This window comes from Rattus norvegicus, chromosome 12, assembly GCF_036323735.1.
Source record: "Rattus norvegicus strain BN/NHsdMcwi chromosome 12, GRCr8, whole genome shotgun sequence".
Classification (NCBI taxonomy): domain Eukaryota; kingdom Metazoa; phylum Chordata; class Mammalia; order Rodentia; family Muridae; genus Rattus; species Rattus norvegicus.
Genome location: NC_086030.1, coordinates 24,833,951 through 24,849,512, shown reverse-complemented (window position 1 = coordinate 24,849,512; position 15,562 = coordinate 24,833,951). Strand labels below are relative to the sequence as shown.

Sequence of the window (15,562 nt, the reverse complement as noted above, 5' to 3'; positions counted from 1 at the left end):
TCAGGGGGTTGACGCGGATGGATCTGTGAGAGTTTGAGGACAGCCTGGTCTACAAAGTGAGTTCTAGGACAGCCTGGGCTATTACGCAGAGAAATCCTGTCTCAAAAAAGAAAAAAGAAAACAGGAAGAAAGAAAGAAAGAAAGAAAGAAAGAAAGAAAGAAAGAAAGAAAGAAAGAGAAGGAAGAAAAGACCTACATGTGTCATAGTTGGACAGGAGGCTGATTGACAGAATCACAGTAGTTGGTTCTCTCCTTCCAACATGTGGGTCCCAGGGATTGAACTCAGATAGTCTGGCTTGGCACCAAGCCCCTACTGCTCAACTATCTTTTGATCTTTTGTTTTTTTGTTTGGATTTTTGAGATAGGAACTTGTACCATGGGCTCTGAATGGCTTCTGTTGGAATTAATCCTCCTTCATTAGCCTCTTCGTTTCTGGGGTCACAGGCGTGTGCCACCAACAGCCAGACGGTTTGGAGTTTTAAATAGGATCTCACTGTGAAGCCCAGGCAGACCTGGGAGATCTTCCTACTTGGATCCTGGTAGTGAGATTACAGATGCATGCCCTCATGCACCTGTACGAGAGAGAGAGAGAGAGAGAGAGAGAGAGAGAGAGAGAGAGAGAGAAGGGGAGAAGGGGAGAGGGAGAGGGAGAGGGAGAAGAGAGGGAGAGAGAGAGAGAGAGAGAAGGAGAGAGGGGGAGATGGAGAAGAGAAGAGGAGGAGGTGAAAGAAAAGAAAGAAAGAAAGAGAGAGAGAGAAAGAAAGAAAGAAAGAAAGAAAGAAAGAAAGAAAGAAAGAAAGAAAACTTTGCCAGACTTCATGGCACAGGCCTGTCTTCACAGTTGCTCAGATGGCTGAGGTAAAACGATTTCAAGTTCAGACCAACTCAGGCAACTGAGGAAGACCTTATCCCAAAATGAAAAATGGTATGTTGTTGTTGTTGTTTCACGGCTTTGATTATGTATTTCTTTTTGCCTCCTCTCCCCCTTCCCTCCCCCCCCGTGTGTGTGTGTGTGTGTGTGTGTGTGTGTGTGTGTGTGTGTGTGTGTGTTATGCAGGGCCTCTGATTGACCTGGAGCTCTCCTAGTAGTCTAGGCTAGCAGGCCAGCGAAGCCCAGGGACCCACTCTCTCCTCCTCTTCTTGCCATCACTGGGATTACAAGAATGCACCACCACGTCCATCTTTTTCCATCGTGCTGGACACTATACACACACATATATAAATACATATACACACATATGCACATATACTCACATATACGTACACATAAATTCATATATATATGTATACATATACATATATATATGAATTATTAGATTGGTTTACAAAATAGCCGGCAGTGGCTGGCTTATTTCAGAAATCCTTCTGGAATAAGCGTCCAGTACTGAGCGTGGAGGAGAGAGGATGTCACCAGTGGACCAAAGCCAGGGCAGGGCCATTTATATTCTCATCGTATACTCCAAAACCACTAGGTGGGGCAAGCGAGATCTTATTGAAGCCTAAGTGGCCAACAGCAGGTTGTTAAGGGCAACAACCTTGGCAGGGAAGAGAGAGGCAAAGATTAAAACAGAGACTGAAGGAACACCCATTCAGAGCCTGCCCCACATGTGGCCCATACACATACAGCCACCCAATTAGACAAGATGGATGAAGCAAAGAAGTGCAGACCGACAGGAGCCGGATGTAGATCGCTCCTGAGAGACACAGCCAGAATACAGCAAATACAGAGGCGAATGCCAGCAGCAAACCACTGAACTGAGAATAGGACCCCCATTGAAGGAATCAGAGAAAGAACTGGAAGATCTTGAAGGGGCTCGAGACCCCATATGTACAACAATGTCAAGCAACCAGAGCTTCCAGGGACTAAGCCACTACCCAAAGACTATACATGGACTGACCCTGGACTCTGACCCCATAGGTAGCAATGAATATCCTAGTAAGAGCACCAGTGGAAGGGGAAGCCCTGGGTCCTGCTAAGACTGAAACCCCAGTGAACTAGACTGGTGGGGGGAGGGCGGCAATGGGGGGAGGGTCGGGAGGGGAACACCCATAAGGAAGGGGAGGGGGGAGGGGGATGTTTGCCCGGATACCGGGAAAGGGAATAACACTCGAAATGTATATAAGAAATACTCAAGTTAATTAAAAAAAAAAAAAAAAAAAAAAAAAAAGGGCAACAACCCATTGTTTTAGCTGCTCCTCCAGGTCGTTCTGTTCCTGACAGCAAGTGACGTCACTGTTGGCAAATAGGCAGCACTTTAAGTAAGTCACCCAATAAATCAATAAATCAGTATCTAATAATTGCTCTTTTCTACCGAATTCTACTTTCAGTCTCACACTAGAGAGACCAAGAACCTAGCAATCATTCAGCGCGCGAGAACAGTGTCTCAATGATCCTAATCTGACACCAAAGGCCTGGCCCTCAGTCCATGTTGGAGTCCCAAGGAAGGTGTGTCTAACATTGGTGAAGGGTTGCCGCAGCAACAGAAACACAGACTGGTCAGCAAGCAGGCAGAAAAGCAGTTTTCTTCTTCCATGTCCTAGTCTGTGGGCTGCCAAGACACTGAAGCCAGGCCGTGGTGGCTCATGCCTTTAGTCCAGCACTTGTGGAGCAGATGCAGGTGGATCTGTGGGAGTTGGGGCCAGCCTGGTCTACAGAGCAAGTTCCAGGACAGCCAGGGCAACACAGAGAAACCTTGTCTCAAAAAAAAAAAAAAAAAAAGAAGAAAAAGAAAAAAAGAAAGAAAGAAAAGAAAAAGAAAAAGAGAACAAAGAAAGGAAGGAAGGAAGAAAGAGGGGAAAAGGAAAGAGCAAGCTTAGTACCAGCGTCCATCTGTCTCTGCCCACTGGCTGTGGATGCCATAGGACCAGCTACCTCATGCCCCTGCTGCGCCACCTTCCCCACCATGATGGACTGTGCTCCCCGGAAGTGTAAGCTAAAATAAACCCTTCTCCTCTGAGAGGCTTCTTGTCTGTATTTGGTTATGGCAAAGAGAGAAGGGGACAGGATGTTGGTTGACAAATGGTCAGGTGCCGACTGTTTTCACTGTTCTTCCTTGTACTAAAAAGCAAGGCTGGGGCTGGGGATTTAGCTCAGTGGTAGAGCGCTTACCTAGGAAGTGCAAGGCCCTGGGTTCAGTCCCCAGCTCCGAAAAAAAGAACCAAAAAAAAAAAAAAAAGCAAGGCTGAAGCCCAGTGGATTAGTGCACACCTTTAATCCCAGCAGTCAGAGGCAGAGGAGAGCAGCTCTCTGTGTGTTCAAGGCCAGCCTGGTCTACAGAATGAATTCCAAGACAGCCAGGGCTACATAGTGAAACGCTGTCTCAAAAGACAAAAACAAATGAAGCAACGAGTGGCTAAAAGTGCAGACAACCAGAGACCAGTTCCTGATACCCACATGGGTAGCTCACATCTGCTCATAAATCCAGTTCGAGGGAATCTGACACCTCCTTCTGGCCTACACACACACAATAGAATGAAATAAATCTTTTTAAGAAAAAAAAACAGCAAAAGTAAGCCAGATGTAATGGCCCAGGCCTGTATGCCCAGCACCTGGGAAACTGAGGCACGAAAATTCTAAGTTCCAGGCTTGCCTGGGCAATTTAACCCGTTTCAAAAATAGACAAACAACAAAATAAACTTCCCCCTCAAGTCTTAATAGATTTGATATAGAATTAATATCCCATCTCCAACAACCCCAGAAAGATACTTCACCCTTGTCTTTTCATAGCAATGGAGGCAGATGTCTGTTGTGGAAGCCTCAAATCAGCATAGAGGTTCCCAGAGCAAGGAGATTGCTGGTAAGGTTCTCTAGCAGTTCCCAATCGCGCCTGAAGAGGGCACTGTAGTCCAGGAGCTAAGTTCACCTCCCCCAAAATTCTTTTCCCCTTTGCTGACTCCTCCCATCTTGAGTATAGACGCGTGAAAACACACACACACATACACACACACACACACACACACACACACACACACACACACACACACACACACACACTCCTAGACAATTCCCTCCAGCCCCCAACTCCCCAGCCTACATGTAATTTCCTGCAGTGGACTACAAAGGCTTTCAGGCTGGATTCCAAATGTCTTGTTTTTGGAAACAATGAACGGCAGCCACACAGAATCAGAGCCGGGACGGGGTCCTGGTACTACGTGTGACATCTGTGACTGGTTGCCTGCGTGGGTCTCTCCCCTAAGCATACTTTCCCACATGAAGCACTATGGGGAAGGAATCTGAGGAACAATTTGGAGTCACCCTTGTCCTCTGGCTGTGATACCTATCACTTCCCGGTCTGTTGACTCTCCTTCCAGTTGCAAGGAGAAGTCCTCAGAGCGACACCCATCATGGCATGGAAAGGTGGTTGGACTCATAAGGGGTTTATGTCCTGAGGTAAGTGACTAATGCTACGGGGTACGGACAAACTGATCCACTAACCAGGGTTGCTCATTGCCACCAACCCCTAATGGGGAACCCCTCCATACTAGCTCCTGTTTCCTCAGTGGTGGCCCCAGCTCACTCAGTGCTTGTCCTGTTGGTTGGCAGCTGCCCACTAAGAGACAGCCTTGAATGGAGCCTGCTTATTGACCAGCGTGGGCAGGCATTGTGGCCTCAAGCCCAGAGGGGTCAAGAGGTCAGACAGGCCATGCGAGGCAGCACGTAGGGCCCAACCCCCTCCACCTCTGGTTTCCCAGATCTGATGCCTTGCTACCAGAATGGGGGGGGGGGGAGGTAGAGCCAGAAAAGTTGGGGGTGCACACTCATGAAGATAGACAAGCCGGGAGTCTGGTTGGTGATTTCGGCTGTTGCCAGTGGTATTTTTTAAAAGACACAAAACCTCAAACCCCTTCCCTCCCATGAAAGCTGAGAGTCAGTGGCCATTCTGTCTTCATGGCTTCGTGACCCTCTGTTGTCCAGTGCAGGGCCCGTGCTGTCTGGGGAAACCCTATGAGACCTAAAGAATCCATGTCTTGCCCCCTACATTCTCCAGGCCCTGTGTTCTTCGTAGATGCCACAAAGATTGGAGCCCAAAGCTTGCCCTGTGTGTGTGGGGGGGGGGGAGGTGGCTGGCGTGGATTACAGTTCCGGCAGGGCACTAGATGAGTTTGGCTGTCTCTGCCCCTGAGTTCTAAGTCAGCCTCTGGAAGCTCACTCACATCGCATCAGGAAGCCCCAGCTTCCACGTCCAGCACCCCGTAAATAGGGCCAGGGCATTTGTAATCTCAGCACTCAAGAAATGGAAGCAGAAAGGTCATGAGTTCAACGACGTCGTCCTTGACTACATAGCGAGTTCCAGGCCAGCCTGGGCTATGTGAGACCTTCCTGTCTCAACGAAAACTAAACAAATCCGAGCTGGTTCTCTCAGTCTCTCCTGCTCTGGGGCCTCAGGCTCAGAATGGAGCTCTGGGAAGTTCTTCTGGCCCCCAGAATATCACTGCTGGAGTGTCCGTAGGACAGGCCGGTAAGAAGGTAACAAACAACCCCGTTTGATGAGGGTTGGGAGTGGTGGAGGGTTGGCGTGACACAGTGACGGTGAGCGAGTTGGCGGGTACACGGCAGTGGCAGGTCACCTGTCCCCTCTCCTGCAGGCCTCCCCCGTGTACAGCTTCAGTTTCCCCCGGAGGAAGTTGGAGTAGACCCGGAAGAGCTTGCAGAAAGTATCCGCTGTGAGTGTTCGGAGTGGAGCGGCTTGGGTGGCGTCTGGAGGCGACATCAATTCCTTCTGTCAAGAGAAAATAGGATGTCACTGGACTGCTGAGGACTACAGATAAAACAGAATGGGAGGGGTGTGCAAAGAGAGACCTCAGTATTATGGCAGGGGTCACTCTCCACAATATTTATGATAATGTGGGTGTGAATGTATGCAGGTGCCCAGGGCATCCACAATACACCCTCCAGATTCCCTGGGGGAGGGGTGTGAAGGCAGCTATGAGCCACCTGATATGGGTCCTGGGTATTAAACTCTGCAAGAGCAGCAAGCTCTCTTAAGCACCGAGCCATTTCTCAGCCCTGCCACCTGAAGTTTCTGAGACAGCGTCTCTCCTAGAACCTGGAGCTCACAGACTGAGCAAGACTGGCGGACCAGTGAGTCCCCAGGAATCCTTATGCTTGTCTCCCCCAGCTCTGGGATTACGTGTACGTTCAACCTCACCTCACTTTTTTTTAACAGAAATTCTGGAGATCAAACTTGTCTCCTTACACTTGCGCAGAGAGCCGTCCTCTGATTCATCTCCCCAGCCTGAGCTGTCAGTATTCTTTGTTTTAAACTTGATATTACATTAATTCACTATTATATGGGTGGAAGTCAAAGGACTTTCAGCTTGTGGGTCCCAGGGATCGAACTCAGGGCATCAGGCTTAGCAGCAAGTTCCTTTCCCCACTGAGCGACCTCCCTGGCTCAGACCTCAATATTCTTTAACCTTCTTGGCGCGTCCTGTAGAAGGGCAAGTAGCAGGGTTCACACAGACACTCACACTCACCTGAGCTCCCAGCACCCGAAGCAGTGAAGTGAGGCTACGTAGCCCACTGATGGCTTTGTCTATATGAAGCTGAAGACTCTCTGGTGGCTGGGAGGAATTGGCCTGCAGAGCCTGGGCCTGCAGGATGGCTTCTGAGAGCAGAGACAGGCCTTGCCAAACTTCTACAGCCTGTTCTTCCACCTAGGGGAGGCAAAGACTTAGAAACAGCCAGCCAGGGTCATCCTCAAGCAGTAAGGTTTGTTGAATGAGTGAATGAATGAATGAATGAATGAATAAGAGCTACTCTATCCCCTCAACTATTGCCTCTAACGTTCTTTCTCCCACATTATCAAGATCTGAGAATGAGACCCACCAACCTCTAGGAACCAGGGGTGGAGGGGGGTGTGGATGGACAGTCAGACAGACAGACAGATGGAGATGAGAACGGGGAGCAGACACAGTGCAGCTCACCTTCATTCTTTTCCAAGCGTAGAAGTTGACTTTGGTATCTGGGACGGTAATATTCTCACTCAGTCTGGGACCTTCTGCACAGCCCATCTAAAAGACACAGCCCTGGGTCAAGATGTCCAAGGGTTTCATTCCACCAAAAGCCACCAGACACCGTCTTTGAACTTTACCAGCAGGGTTTGGGGGCTACTAGCTTTGCCATTCTTTATTTTAGATAGTTTCATGTAGCCCAGGTTGGCCTCACTACTTGATATGTAGCTGAGGATCACCTTGAATTTCTGACCCTCCTGCCTCCACCTCCCAAATACTGGGATTGTAGGTTTGTGCCACCTAAATGGTTCGTGCGGCACTGGGAATCGAACCTAGGCTTCTTGCACAATAAAGCAAGCGCTCTACCAACTGGGCCACATCCCCTGCCCAGTTTTTTTCATTCCTGTGGGAGGACAGAAAGGGGTGTAAGGCTAAACATCTCATCTTGACCCTAAAGGCAGTTCCGGGAGGGAACCCAGATTTCCAGATCCCCTAGAACCAGTTTCTTTCTTTTGTGGGGCCAGAGCACTTACTGTGACATTTTCTGCCTCCTTGGCCTCCAAGATGTACCTCTCCAGAACGCGACTGTCGCAAATGAGGCGTGGGGGAGCGCAGAGGACTGGGAGGCCCAGAGGAATCAGTAGCAAGGATAGTAAAAGCAGCAGGGTGGGACGTTCTGTAAGAAAGGCAGGCTGAGTGTGAGGAGGGAGGGGAGGGGAGGGGGCCGTGGGACTGCAGGGGCCGGTTTGCTCAGCGAGACCCCTCTGCCCTTCTAGTCTCTGCTGACCCCGACCTTGCAATTGCTTAGGCTCTGCCTGAGTGGCCTTCATTCAATCCCTCGGCGCTGCACACCCCACCCCCCAACCGACCGGCATCCAGTTCTCGGCCAAACTTCACTGTGGGTGCACGCCAGAGGCTGGCAGATCCAGGGAAGCTGGGACTCCTGAACCCAGGTAATTCTTTTAGCAGCTTTCCACCCGCAGAGCAGCGCCTCATCTCCCTAAAATCCTAAACTTTGTCCCTGTTCTGGATCCCCCCGCCTTTTTGTCATTCACAGGGGGCTCCCCAAACCCCTTCGTGCACGTGGAGGCTGCCCCAACCCCCCTCTCTTCCTTGATCCTTGGAGAGTCGCAGGTCCTTGAATACGGCCGGCCGTTTCCTGGCCAATAGCTTTAGATGTAAATCCCTGCTCAAACAGCAGCCCTGGAGGTCACAGGTCCCTAGCCTGTGAGTACTCACCGGGCACCCCCATCTCCGCGCCTGGCTGCTGCGGCTCCTTAGCGACCCGGGGCTGGGCCAGTGTCCACGCTGTGAGTCTTCATCCTTAGAAGTTCTGTGGGGCCAGATCACCCCAGTAGCCTGGAAGAAGGTGGTCACCGTCCAGGGGGCGCGGGCAGAGTGGGGACGCGGTGGCCCTGGCCAAGGGTCTGTTCGGGAACACAGTGAGACACAGCCACCGGCCGGGGTTGGTCCGGGGACACTGTGGCTCCGGCCGGGGGTCGGGGATGTTATCAGCATGTGTGCGTGCGCGGGTGGGGGTGGGGGTGAAGCTGTGTGTGCGTGAGGGGTCGCCAGAGGTGGGGGCCACCTGGGGTCAGAGCAAGGGGCAGGACGCCTGGGTCGGGTCCTTGCTGGGGTAGAGCAGGCTGTTCCAGGCACACACGCTGTCAGGGGGGTCTTGGGAGGGGGGTGGTTCTGAGTTACAGGAGGGTAGACCAGTGGAGTGCGCATCTGTGAGATGTGCGGGAAGGGAAGCGTGAGGCTGAGGTGAGGATAATTGAAAAGCTGGGCACCAGAACACCTCCCCTGGGGGGCGTCCTTGTCTTGGGGCAGGGATTTAGATCAGAAACAGCTAGAGCTGGAGTCTAGAAGCAGCTCAGATGCTTTTTCTTCTTACAATCTTAGACTTGTTCTAAGGGTCAGGGTTGACCCTGTTGAGGAATCGGACTCAGACAAGTGGAGTAATGAATATGGGCCTCCTCCCCTCCCTCTCCTCATTTTCTAGAACCCTAAAAACCCAGGAAGGTAACTTTCAGAACAGGGAGCCTGTGGTGCATTACAGAGGACACGTGGGCAGGTTGACAGTAGGTTCTTGCTTTTTGTCTTTTCAGTGCTGAGACGGGAACCCAGTGCTTTCTATTAGGCAAACACTGTAGCTAAACTCCCATTGAGCTGTGGGATTCTAGGCAGGGGCTCTACCACTGAGCCACGCCCCCAGCCCCTCACTGGGGGATTCTAGGCAGGGGCTCTACCACTGAGCCACGCCCCCAGCCCCTCCCTGGGGGATTCTAGGCAGGGGCTCTACCACTGAGCCACGCCCCCAGCCCCTCCCTGGGGGATTCTAGGCAGGGGCTCTACCACTGAGCCACGCCCCCAGCCCCTCACTGGAGGATTCTAGGCAGGGGCTCTACCACTGAGCCACGCCCCCAGCCCCTCCCTGGGGGATTCTAGGCAGGGGCTCTACCACTGAGCCACGCCCCCAGCCCCTCCCTGGGGGATTCTAGGCAGGGGTTCTACAGATGAGTTTGGTCTCCAGGACCAATGTCTATTTTGTGCAGGATAAAACAAGATATGTTTTAATCTTCTTCAAGATCATACACAGCAAGACAGGTTCTGAACATGGCAGGCAATGTATCAGAACTGGAGTGTGCAGATCTGAGGTGTAAGAGCTGAGGGTGAACAAGCTCATATCCAACCAGGGAAGTTAAGGCAGATGGGATGGCAGAAATCACTGAGCTCAGACTTGAGGATTGAGCAGTTTGGGTGGAACACAATTCTATGGGATGTGGAGTGGGGTGGGGGGCTGGGGGGAGTGTGGAATGAGGGGATCAGACCAGAGTGCTCTTAGGGAGGAACCAGGTTGTAAAATAGCCGTGAATGCTATTCTAAATAACTTGGATTTAAGAGAGAGGGAGAGGGAGAGAGAGAGCTCCAGTCATCTCAGCACTTAGGAGGCTGGGGGCAGCCAGTGCTACATAGTGAAACTATCTCAAAAGATAAAAGAAGGGCTGAAGAGATGGCTCAGTGGTTAAGAGCACATGTTACTCTTGTTGAGGACCCAGGTTCGAGTCCCAGCACCCAAATGGTGGTTCACAACCATCCATAACTCCAGTTCTAAGAAATCTGATGCCCTCTTCTGACCTCTTTGAGCACTGGGAATATGCCCTCTTCTGGACTCCAAAGAGACTGTACACATGTGCTGCACAGATGTCTGGGTAAAAATGCATACGTACAAAATCAAAATAAGTAATCTTTCATTTATAATATGTATGTATACTATAGACATATTACATGTTATACAAATATACATAAGAAGAAGGGGAAGGAGCTGAGGAGATGATTAGTGAATGTTTGCTTCATATGTACAGGGATCTGATCTAGATTCCCCAGCCCACACACTAAAGCTGGGCATAAATCAGGAGGCGATGGTGCACACCTTTAATACCAATACTCGGGAGGCAGGGGCAGGTGGCTCTCTAGGAGTTCGAGGCCAGCCTGGTCTACAGAGAGAGTTACAAGATGGCTGGAGCTACACCGAGAAACCCTATCTCCAAAAAACCAAAATCAAAGCAACAATAAAAAGCATGCTGGAAGGCGCTGATAGCAATCCCAGTGTTTGGTGGGTAGAGGCAGGAGGATTCCTGGAGCTCACTGGACAGCTTATATAACCAAATCAGTAACTTCCGGGTTCACTAAGATCCTGTCTCAAAAACCAAGTGGAGAGCCAGCGAGGCGCTTGCCTGAGACCTGGTGGCCTGAGACCCACGCAGTGGACGAAGAGACTCAACCACGGCAAGCTGGTCCTGACCTCCACATGTGTGCCGTGTAGAACTCACACATGCAGATGCATGTGGAATTAATTAATAATTAATTAATTAATGCAAGAAAAATGAAATGGAGAAGCAACTGAGTAAAATGTCTGAAAGTCAAACTCTGGCCTCCACTCTTGCACCACATGCATATATACACACTCACATACACACACATACATACACACACATACACACATGCATACACATACATATAGACATACACACATACACATATACACATATGTACATACATACATACACACACATACACACACATACATACACACATATACATACAGACATACACACATACAGACAGACACACATACATATACATACAGACACACACATAAACACATAAATACAAGCGCAAGGCCCTGGGTTTGGTCCCCAGCTCCAAAAAAAACCAAAAACCACATAAATACACACACATATATACACACATACATACAGATATAACATACACACATATGTATACATACATAAATACACATATACACATACATATTCATACACATTCATACACACATACACACATACACATATATACACATACAGACATAACATACACACATACATATATATATACACATAAACACACACATACACATACTCATACATACATACACACATACACATTCATACACACACACACACACACACACACACACACACACACACACACACCGACTAAGGAGGTGTGCCCAGAAGTGGCAGCTGCCTCTTCCGTCGATGGGCAGTCGGGGTTGCCAGTCCATCATTTCTGACGTTCTGACGTGCTGGAGGAAGAAGGGAGCCATGGGATTCATCTGGGGAGGGGCACAATCAGGACAAGCTGTAGAACCATGAAGAGGGAGACAGGAGGCCAAGCCAGCTGGTGAGCTAACTGGAAGTCAGATGAACCTTAACCTGACTCTTCTGACACTGCACGGTCGTCTGTCACCTTGGGTCTTTTCGGGGTGTCTTCCTGAAACTGCTGTCCAGGCCTGGCCCCAACTCTGTTCTCCAACTGTGGCCCAGCTGTGAGGGATGCAAAACGAACACACGTACACACACGTCCGCATGTGAGCTCAGCCCCGACCACCGCACCCCTCCCAACAGGCTGCTCTTTCCAGGGCCCCTGACTCCTGCGTCACAGCTCTGACCTATCCACTGGAGAGAGGGCCAGGGACAGATGGGGGCAGGGACAACATGGCCTGACATGGCCTGAATCTTAGAAGGAGGAGCCTTTTGGGCTGTAGAACCTGTCCCTTCTCTGTCACTAACTTCAGAGAACCCTGGGAGAGGGCCAGGCCCAGCAGCTTCTATATGCTGGAGGCAGGAGGATTGGGCAGCCTGTCCCCTGAGGCCTTGGAGAGAGAGCTGCCATTGTATTTGTGGGGAGTGAGGCAGTGAGCAAGTCTAAGCCCCCTGAGTGCTAAGGGGCTCTGGGGACCTAACATCAGGGTCTGGGAGAGGCAAGAAGGATGAGGAGTTCAGGGCTATCTTCTGATACATAGCGAATTGGAGGCTAGCCTGGGCTACCTGAGTCCCTCTCTCAAAAAGAGAAAGAATGTTTGTTTCCCCATGTATATTCTCACATACGTCATGACCCCAAGCCAGAGTCTTTTACTTTCTTTCTGGTTGTTGTTGTTTCTTGAGTGATAAGGTCTCGTATATCTCAGGCTGGGCCTGAACTCTTTATGTACCTGAGGACGACCTTGAACTTATGGCCATCCCTGCCTTCTCCTCCTAAATCCTAGCATTCTAGTCCTGCACTGTCCCACCTGCTTTCTACCTCGACAAGGATCAAACCTGGGATACAATCCAGGCAAGCACTCTCAACTGAGTCACATCCCCAGATCCCTTGAGCAGGAACCTGCGAGGATTCTCCACTCCCCAGAAGTGAGACCTGCTGTATCCAGTCGTGCTCTTTCCTTTTTATTAAACTTATTTATTCAGTACGTGTGCATGTGCATGGGCATGCTCATGTGTGCCACAGCATAGGTGTGGAGGTCAGAGGACAAGACCTCCAAGTACAAGAGTGGGACCCAAGAATTGAACACGGGTCATTAGGCTTAGCAGCAAGCACCCTCACCAGCTGAACTATCTCGCCAGCCGCACACTATGGCCTCCCATCTACTTTGTGGGGTCTTTTTAGCTGCTGCTTCTACCTGGCTTGCCCTCCCCACTCTGACTCCCTCTTTTCTTCGAATCTCAAGCCCAAGTGCTCTCTCCTCCACCAAACCTTTCCCGACACCCCAGCAGGAAGTTGCCATTGCTGTGTGCTGGTGTTAACTGTTGCTATCTCAGGGCCAGTGGCTATGGCGAAGTTGAGAATCTGTCAAAGTTGAACACTGCTCAGCTCCAGGAGTTGCTTACTCATAAAATGTCCCTGCTGGGGGTAGACCCCTCTGCGTATGCCCTGATACAGAGAAGAGAATAAGGGATGGTACGGGGAAGGTCTCATGCATCTCTGTGCCTGCCCCCACACCAGCGCGGGTCTTAGCGAAAGTCACTACTGTTGGGGGTTGTGTTCTATGATCCCTGCCAGGCCCTTTGAACAGATGGTGGGAGACCGAGAGAGAGAGAGAGAGAGAGAGAGAGAGAGAGAGAGACAGAGAGAGAGAGAGAGAGAGACAGAGAGAGAGAGAGAGAGAGAGAGAGAGAGAGAGAGAGAAGTTGCTATTAATTTCAGAGCAGGTGACCTGTGAACTGGGCTCTATAGATATCACAGAGATGAAACCCACGGTGGAGCTGGAAGCAGGCTGTACTCTATGGGTCCCAAACGAGGGGAGCAAATTTACAACCCCCATGAGCTGTTGCAAACCTCAGGCAGCACGGAGCCCCAGCTGCCTAAAGCTGGGCTGAGGGGGTTGGGGGAGGGCTCTGGGCTGTCCGTAACCAGTTTCCAAGCAGTGGCTTCTCAACTTTGGGAGTCAAGCCAACGGCCTGGGAGACCTTCTGTGCTGGAAAGTGAGCTGGCCGGGCGGGGAGAGGGCTGGAAGAGTGTTTTGAGGAGAGACTTTTGGCCTTTGGAGACCTGGAAGGAAGTAAGAATGCTGGAGAAGGGATTTCTGTCCGTTGACAGCCCGGGATAGTGGCACACATCTGTAATTTTAGCTATTCGGGAGGCTAAAGAGAATTGAGTCCCAGGCCAGCCTGTACTTATAGCAAGACCCATCTCAAATAGAAAAGAAAGGTTAGCCAGTTGGTAGTGGCTTATGCCTTTAGTCTCAGCACTCGGGAGGCAGAGGCAGGTAGATCTCTGAGAGTTCAAGTCCAGCCTAGTCTACAAAGCAAGTTCCAAGACAACCAGGGCTATACAGAGAACCCCTGTCTTGAAAGAAAGGGGAGGGGGACAGAGAAAAAGAGAAAAGAGTCTGGGGAGACGGCTCAGTGGGTGAAGCGTTGCTGCAGAAGTATGAGGCCCTGATTTTAAGCCCCAGCATACAACACACTGGATGCAGGAGCCTGTCCTTGCAGCCTCAGTATTAGGAAGCTAGAGGCAGGCCGATTGCTGGAGTTCACTGACCAGCTAGCCTAGCCCAGCCCAGGTCCCAGTGACAGACTCTCGCAAAACACACACAGTGGACAGTTCCTGAGGAATGACGCCTGAAGTTGACCTCTGTCCTCCATGCATAGGTGCACATACCCCCTTCCCCCACACACAAAAAGAAATAAGAAGGAAAAAAAAAAAAAACAGGTATAGTCGTAGCCTGAACTACATGAGGGCCTGTCTTCAAGGTAGGGTAAGTAAGAAATTAAATCTACATTTTTCCCCCTTCCTATTAGAGGTCACCCAACCAAGTGTAACTCTTTTGGCAGACCTGGTACCTAATCCTCTTACCTACAACAAGCAGATGTTCGATAAGGGTTATAAGTGCTAAAAGGTGTCCAGTGGCTAGCAAGATGGCTCAGTGGGTAGAGACGCTTGCTGCCAAGGCTGACAACCTAAGTTCAATCTCCAATCCCCAGGACCCACACCGTGGAGAGAGAGAACAGAGTCCCTCAAATTGTTCTCTGACCTCTACAACACGTGTGTGTGTGTGTGTGTGTGTGTGTGTGTGTGTGTATACAAATGTGCAATTATAGATAAATTTTTAACAATGAATTGGTTGAAGAATACATGTTTATCCTGACACACAGTCTTTTCAAATTTTTGAGACAGGGTCTCTAAAATGCTCAAGCTGTCTCGTAATTTACTATGTAGCCCAGGTTAGACTTGAACTTGTAACAAACAGTGCTCCTGCTTCAGCCTCCTGAGTAGCTGGGACTGTGAGCTTGAGTCTTGGGGATATGTCTCTACAGGAAGAAATCATCCTTGTTCACCGCGGGCCCTGTGGTTGTTCAACGAAAGGAGGAGACACTGCTGTGCTGAGACAGACTTTCTACTCCTGGACCATGCTGATTGCTTAAGCTTTGATGGAAGTCAAAGGGAACAGAGAAGGTGTCGGCCTCCCTGAAGACGCCTGTGAAAGCCGCCGATCCCCCGGGCTTCCTGGCCTCATACTCCATACAGACCACCATAGACACGGAAACCTTGCTCATGGCTGTCTGTTGTGCCCCACCCCCCACCCCACACCTCCCCAGCCAAGTTCTCAAACAGGAAATCCCCAGGGTCTGGTCTGCCTTCAGTAGCATCATCGAAGGCTACATCTGCGGACAGTGACCCAGGGAAGCCCTAACTGCGAGCAGTGTGGAAACACGGACTAGAAACAACAAACGGAGGCTGTGTGAGACTGAGCGCTGCCAAGACAAACCGAACCGGCGTACGAGGGATGCGAGAACGGCTGCCTGCCACCAGCCCCGCTGGG

General features: G+C 50.5%; 1 protein-coding gene across 1 annotated transcript; it reads right to left on the bottom strand.

Moving 5' to 3' along the window:
- Positions 1 to 4,787: 4,787 nt before the first annotated feature.
- Epo (erythropoietin) lies at positions 4,788 to 8,228 on the bottom strand. Its single transcript, NM_017001.2, has 5 exons — positions 8,194 to 8,228; positions 7,488 to 7,630; positions 6,928 to 7,014; positions 6,478 to 6,657; positions 4,788 to 5,720 (listed from the first exon to the last, which is right to left on the bottom strand). Exons 1-5 carry the CDS (start codon positions 8,204 to 8,206, stop codon positions 5,565 to 5,567), a joined length of 579 nt encoding a protein of 192 aa, NP_058697.1. The 5' UTR covers positions 8,207 to 8,228; the 3' UTR covers positions 4,788 to 5,564.
- Positions 8,229 to 15,562: the final 7,334 nt, after the last annotated feature.